Here is a 7,063-nt window from a genome sequence, read left to right as displayed (position 1 = left end):
ATAAAACTATCCGGATACTTTCGGATACTTTCGGGTAGTTTGGATACTTTATAATAATTTAGTTATCGTCAACTATTTTCAAATACTTTTAATATAATTTTAAATTAAAAATATATATTTAGTGATGTTATATGTATATATAATTAATATTTTTATATATTCGGGTACCCGTTCGGTTCTCGGTTCGGTTCCGGTTCGGTTCGGTTATTTCGGATATAAAAATATAGGAACCATTCGGGTATTTGAGGGTATTGGTCCGGTTCCGGTTTCGGGTATTTCGGTTCGGTTCCGGTTCGGTTCTTCGGTTCCGGTTATTTTGCCCAGGCCTAATAGCATTTAGAGGTAAATATAGGGAAGGGTTGGAGATGCTCTAAATGGAACATGTAAAATAACTTGTTTTCGGTTAATATTATAGAGATTTTGTGTTGAACATTTTGCTATGACCCAACTTTGTGTACTCATTCAACAAAACAAAGATAAGACTTGTTCCCATATATTTCTTTTGACAACTAAAATCACAAATTTCTCTCATGTGGATTCTTGTCCAGAATTCGGGCAAATCAGATTTTCTTTTTATTAATGGTATCTATGTTTATTAATGGTATCTATGTAAGTAAAAGAAAAAATGACTAGGATAGCGCTAAAATTTTTTGTCACAAATATAGCATATAAGAATAAAAATGACCAAAATAATATTTAATGTTTTATCAAAAGAGATAAATATACACTTATACCCCAATGGTAAATTAATTTAGACATTAGGGTTTAGAGTTAAGGGGTGGATTTAAGATTTAGGGTTTAGAGTTTAAGGTTTAGGGTTTAGAGTTTAAGTTTTAGGGTTTAGAGTTGGAGAGTGGGGTTTTGGGATAAGATTTCAAATTTTGAAAAATAAAAAAAAATTAAATTTTTTAAAAGATAAAATGCTAGTTTGGTCATTTTCGTTTTTGAAAGCTATTTTTGTGACATAAACTTAAAAAGATGCTATTTTGAAGATTATGAACATTAAACTATGTGAGAATTAACATAAACAATAAATATAATAGATATGTATCCAACATTTTGCTCTGACCCAACTTTGTCTACTGATTCAACATAACAAAGATAAGACTCGTTCCTTCTTTTTCTTCTGATTAAACATGGTAAAGGCCTTTACTTGGAGACTTGGACCATATTTCACATGCGTTTTGTTACGAAACTTAATGTCAAACAAAGAGGCGCACACATATGTTGAATAATAAAAGATATGGGTCCCACTGTCACTATTTGCATAGTGATTTTTCTTCTATAAATACGAAGTTTTGCGATCATTTGTAAAACATGATAACACACAATCCTTCTCCTTCCAATAACACATCCTCTCTTCTTATCAGTGTTATCTTCTTCATACGGGTATAAAATTTTGCTTTGTTTAAATTCCTGCGATACAAATAAATTCCAGTTCTTTTTATAACACGTTATCAGCACGATCACTCTGCGATTCGGTAAAATTTATTTGTATCATTTATACCTTGTTATAATGGCCGGAATACCGCCTATATTATTTACTAGTAATTTAATTTATTTATTGGTCGGCCGAGCCGCCTCATATTCTGTTTATTATTTATTGGTCGGCTGAGCCGCCTTATATTCTGTTTATTATTAATTGGTCGGCCGAGCCGCCGTATAATTTATTTATTACTCTGCATTGATCGGCTGAGCCGTCGCATGATTTTATTGTGTTATTTTGGCACTGAAGACATTTTTAGTAAAAAAAAAAAGGTCATCTTTGAGAATTGAGAGTGTTTCACTGTTTCTTACTGAGAATTTATTTCGCATGCATTATTGCCATCTAGCTTCAAAACCCGTATTAGTTTTTAGCCCATTAAGGCTCATTAGATATATTTAACACACATTAGGCCCATTAGATTTTTCTTTTCACACGGCCCATTAGGTTTTGATTGCTGCTTATCGTCCTTATATTTAAGCGCGGCTAACTCCAATCTAGGGTTTACGCACGCCACTGAGGAGAGGAGAGTTCATCGCAGAGAAGAGAGAAAAATGCCGGCGGCTAAGCAGAGGACCCCGAAAGCAAGCCGAAACCCCGATCTGATCAGGGGTGTCGGCAAATACTCTCGCTCGCAAATGTACCACAAGAGAGGTTTGTGGGCAATCAAGGCCAAAAACGGCGGCGTTTTCCCCCGTCACGACGCTAAGTCCAAGGTCGAAGCTCCCGTTGAGAAGGCCGCCAAGTTCTATCCAGCTGAAGACGTTAAGAAGCCTCTCGCCAACAGACGCAAGCCTAAGCCCACCAAACTCAAGTAAAATCCATTTTCTTTGATTAGTGTTTTAATTGAATTTCAATCTATAGCAGATTTGAGCTTGTAGGTTACGTAACATAATAGTTTTGAATCATTTGTTGGAATCAGCAGTGTTTTTTTGTGTTTGGAGGATTTGCTGAAACGTTAGATTCATAAGAGATTTGCATATTTATTACAGCTAGATAAGTTATGTTCTGTCTGCTATTGTGTGTGTGTTGCAGAGCCAGCATTACTCCAGGAACTGTGTTGATCATCCTTGCTGGTAGATTCAAGGGCAAGAGAGTTGTCTTTCTCAAGCAACTCACTTCTGGTTTGCTTTTGGTTACTGGTTAGTTCTTGTCTCTTCACACCTTGTAATAGTGTTCGGTTGTTCATACGTTCATGTGTTTGTTTCAGGACCATTCAAGATCAACGGTGTCCCTTTGAGACGTGTTAACCAGTCGTACGTGATTGGCACCTCCACAAAGGTTGACATTTCTGGAGTCAGCATTGAGAAATTCGATGACAAGTACTTCGGAAAGGTTGCTGAGAAGAAGACCAAGAAAGGAGAAGGCGAGTTCTTTGAAGCTGACAAAAAGGTTAGCAACACACAAAGCAACTTGTTACAAGCTTTCTTCTTTGTATCATTACTGAATCTTTTGGGTTCTTATTTATTATCATTAGGAGAAGAAAGAGATCCCACAAGAGAAGAAAGAAGACCAGAAAACCGTTGACGCAGCTCTGATCAAATCCATTGAAGCAGTCCCAGAGCTCAAGATCTACCTCGGCGCCAGGTTCTCTTTGTCACAAGGAATGAAACCCCATGAGCTCGTCTTCTAGATTTCATCTTATCGTTTTGTTTCCCTTCATGTTTCAAGAACACCTGTTTTCCCCTGAGTTTTTATCCCTGGATCTTAGAAAATACACTATCTTCTCTGATTTATATATCGACGTTCTACCATATCATCAATGAACTTAGAGAATCTGCATAATCATGAATTAATTTTAAACCGAAACGATTGTTACGTTTACTTGTGTAGCAAACTACGACATGACGATTGTTATGTTTACTTGTGTAGCCAAACACGACGTTGTCCTAAGAAACGAAACGAACGTATGATTAGAAATGTGAGAGCTAACAAATCATTCAAACAAACCAACTAACAAATGATCGTGCATCATCATTTGTCACTGACAAGTCATTAAAAAGTTTGGATTAATTATACAATAAAGGAGTTATGATTTGGTTCGAAACAAACGTGACAATCCTAAGAAAACAAAAGATAATTAACAGAAACTAACCAACAAAGGCATAATAAAAAGACAGTGTGTGATCAGGCACGGTCACTTTCGGTAGCGGCGAGATTGTTACGACGAGCACGGCAACCGCATGAACAAACGGTCATGAGGAGTATGAGGAGACATATGTTGAAAACAAGAAGATGCCTCCACTTCTCTCTTATGTTGGCTAACACACCCGCTCTGCATGCGTTGCAGTTAAAACATAACTCCGTTTGCACGTTACTCCACGCACCGCAATCACCGTTGTCCGTCGCAACCGTCGTTGCATTTTTCGCCGGCGGCATCCAGAACGTCGCGTTTCTGAACTGGAAGTTGCAATCCGACGGTGGCTTACAACAACCTGACTGCTCAAGACAAAACAAGAAATATAAAATTATCTCATAAAATATAAACCGATTAATACTCTTTCAAAAAATCGTTAAAAACCGATTTTTTAGAAAAAAAATTGTTTCGATTATAACTGATCTGCCGGTTATATAGAACATTCGTTATATACTTATAAAATTTTAGGCAAGGAATGAAAATACCTGGATTGGAGACAAGTTCTTGTGATAAAACGCATCAGCGATCTGACTAACACGACCATCACTCAAATCATCACAAACGCTAGCCTCAGCGAGACAAGACCTTATACCAACCCATCTCTTCCCACCAACAAAACCGTTTAGCCAAGTCGAGAAGTCCACCGTATGGTACTCTCTATACACTCGACCAGAGACCACATGACCGGCTCCTTTGTTGGTCACAAAGAAGAGAAATATCGAGAAAACCAGTAACGCAACAATGCCCGCAATCAGTATGATCAAGTAGGAGACCATTGCGACATTCTCCTTGAAGCAAGATCCTATCACTCCTATTAAAGACACCAAGAAGAGGATGATCCCGGTCGTGAGGAGTGGTGCACGAATGGCTGATTCACAATCGGTCACGTCTTGATGAACGAACATGTAAATGGAGTAACCGATGGCTGATGCGCCCACTAACATCACCAACGTGTTGGCTACACCCACAACGAAGTTGCTTACTCGAAACATTTTTGTGATTTTAGTTTTTGTTTTTCTCTCTAGTGAATGTGATTCGAATTTGATGATTATGTTTTGAAACGTTTTCGTGTGTGTTTTTAAGAGTGTGGGTTGTTTGGGTGAAAGAGTGAACGGTTGATTTTTGAGTAGTGGGGGATACTAGTGGAGATTATGGTGTGGATTGTTGACGGATTCTGTAGCAGTTTCTGGTTTTTTTTTCTTCAGAAAATCTATTTTAAGCCATTAAGATTTTGAGAAATAGATTTCCTTTTTTTTTTGTAACAAGAGATCTAGGGAAACTCGATTTTCAACATTTTTTCAATTTTCTAGCTTTTAACAATATATTTCCTTTGTATATTTGAGTATTAATAGCAATTTTATATAACCCTCTTGGTAGTCTATAAGAATAACTATTTTAGTGATAACCTCTAATATTTTATAAAATTGAAATAAATTATATAGTTATCTCAAATATATATTTATCACAAAATAATAATAATAATAATTTGAATTTAAATTCAGTAATAAAATAATGTACTTCTTATTAAAATCATTAATCATATTAGAAAAACAAAAACAAAAATTTAAAATCACCACTCATGTTTTCCAACAAACTAAAATAATCTACTTAAAAATTAAAAATAAAAATAAAAATAAAAACCACTTGTTTAGTGTTTAAATACTGGTTTATGTCACTAGAGTTGGAGAATGTGTGTGGAAAGGTGTGGAAAGGTGTTAAGAATATCCTTCAATTTAAGGAATAGTTAGTAGCTACATTAGATTTCAAAATTATGTCAGAATTATCACGTCACTAACAGTAAACTCTTCAAATGTTGCTGGAAAAATGAAAACATTTTGCTTTTGTTTAGCGGACTAAATGCTTATAGAAAAATAATAATATGTTTATTATCAAACTATTTTTGACATGAAACTTCGATAAATACCATGCAGTTACATTGGGATGTAGGAACTGCAAGTGAATTGATTACACTAGGGGTTTAGCCAAACGCGGAGCTGGGTACGTAGTCGATGCATTGTATTGTTTTGTGTATGTAATTGTATTGTTTGTTTTTTGACAAAAGTTTATTTGGTCATGTTGTCTATAATTGTCTACGAATGGATGATTGAAAGTTACACATGTTGATTAGGTAGATCTAACAATGACCATAGTATTCATTTGTATTGTTATTTTCTTTTATCTTATATTGGTATAGATTTGATTGACCTTTAGTGTGATTTACAGTTTAATGATAAAAAATAACCGAACTTATGTAATTGTTAATTTACGGTCCAAATAGTGTAAGGAAAAGAGTTTAAATTTTGATTTTTAAAATTTTAAATGTATATGTACAGTAAATAAAATAGTTTTCTTAGTTTACACGGATTTTATTGTAAAGTTTCTCAAATGAAGTATATATTTTTTTTGTAAAATTAAAGTAATAAGTGGAGATATTTATATATTTATATTGTTATAGAATTATTTAATGTAGAGGTTTAGTGGTTTTTTAATAAAAATAGTTTTGTGGTTTAAAAAAAAATATTCAATCGCAGACCAAAAAAAGAAATTGGTATAGCTTTATGTTTCGATAAAGTGATAAAGTAAACTGGGTTTAAATTGTTTGGGTTTGAAATTTTGTGGGTCTTGGAACATAAGATTTTTCAGCTTCTAACTCAACCGTTAGGTTGTTTTTTTTCCGTTATCGGAAGAGCTTCTAAATTTTTAGTTATTAGTTCAACAAATTGATCGTCTACCAGATCTAAGCTGGAGAGCCCGCCGAAGGCATCTAGGGGCGTAGTCTCCGCTCAAGCGCGGGGAATATGTATAGGTGATGTAGTATTTTGTTATAGTCTTTGCTTTACCAAGATTTGTATTCTAATACGATTGAGGTGGTGTACTGAAGTATGGTTATTTAGGTGTTTCGTATGTGAAATGTTTTTAAATCTCTTTTAAACCTGTGAGCTTATTAGGATGCCAGCATTTTTAATAATTTTACCGTAAGCAAGATCAATAAAACATATATTAATTATGTACTCGATCAACTCTATCATCTTTAAGGATAATTGACTGCTGGATTTTGGTTTTTGTTAAAGGTTTATATCTTTCATGTGTGTTAACAGGTTGTTTTTATTTCTCTCACCCGTTAATTTTAAAGTGTTCAAGTCATAGAATTCATAGTATAATATATTTAAAATGTTTCGAGTCATAGAATTCATAGTATAATATATGAACCAAGAGACACAATTTACATCACTGTTTGTGTCGAAAATAATAATAACTAGATCTCGATCCGCGCAACCGCGCATGTTTTTGTTTTTATTTATTTTTATAAAAAATATTTTGTTTTCAATTCTAAATTGGTATATATTATATTATATATGTGTCTATTAATTTTTAAAACATAATAAGTTTACTGTATATTTTTTCATTGAATAGATTGTTTCAAACTTTCACATGTATTTGTA

At 34.1% G+C, this 7,063-nt stretch overlaps 2 protein-coding genes across 2 annotated transcripts; one reads left to right on the top strand and one right to left on the bottom strand.

The window, feature by feature from the left end:
• Positions 1-1,980: 1,980 nt before the first annotated feature.
• On the top strand, positions 1,981-3,242 carry LOC106307525 (60S ribosomal protein L6-1-like). The gene is made up of 4 exons (XM_013744505.1): positions 1,981-2,297; positions 2,519-2,625; positions 2,694-2,875; positions 2,961-3,242. The coding sequence occupies exons 1-4, from the start codon at positions 2,038-2,040 to the stop codon at positions 3,114-3,116; spliced, it is 705 nt and encodes a 234-aa protein (XP_013599959.1). The 5' UTR covers positions 1,981-2,037; the 3' UTR covers positions 3,117-3,242.
• A 349-nt stretch (positions 3,243-3,591) lies between these two features.
• Positions 3,592-4,760, bottom strand: LOC106307524 (tetraspanin-11-like). The gene is made up of 2 exons (XM_013744504.1): positions 4,106-4,760; positions 3,592-3,922 (listed from the first exon to the last, which is right to left on the bottom strand). Exons 1-2 carry the CDS (start codon positions 4,610-4,612, stop codon positions 3,611-3,613), a joined length of 819 nt encoding a protein of 272 aa, XP_013599958.1. The 5' UTR covers positions 4,613-4,760; the 3' UTR covers positions 3,592-3,610.
• Between the last annotated feature and the right edge of the window lie 2,303 nt (positions 4,761-7,063).

The sequence above is a fragment of the Brassica oleracea genome, chromosome C8 (assembly GCF_000695525.1).
Source record: "Brassica oleracea var. oleracea cultivar TO1000 chromosome C8, BOL, whole genome shotgun sequence".
In the NCBI taxonomy this organism is placed as follows: Eukaryota; Viridiplantae; Streptophyta; class Magnoliopsida; order Brassicales; family Brassicaceae; genus Brassica; species Brassica oleracea.
This window is presented reverse-complemented; position numbering and strand designations above follow the sequence as displayed.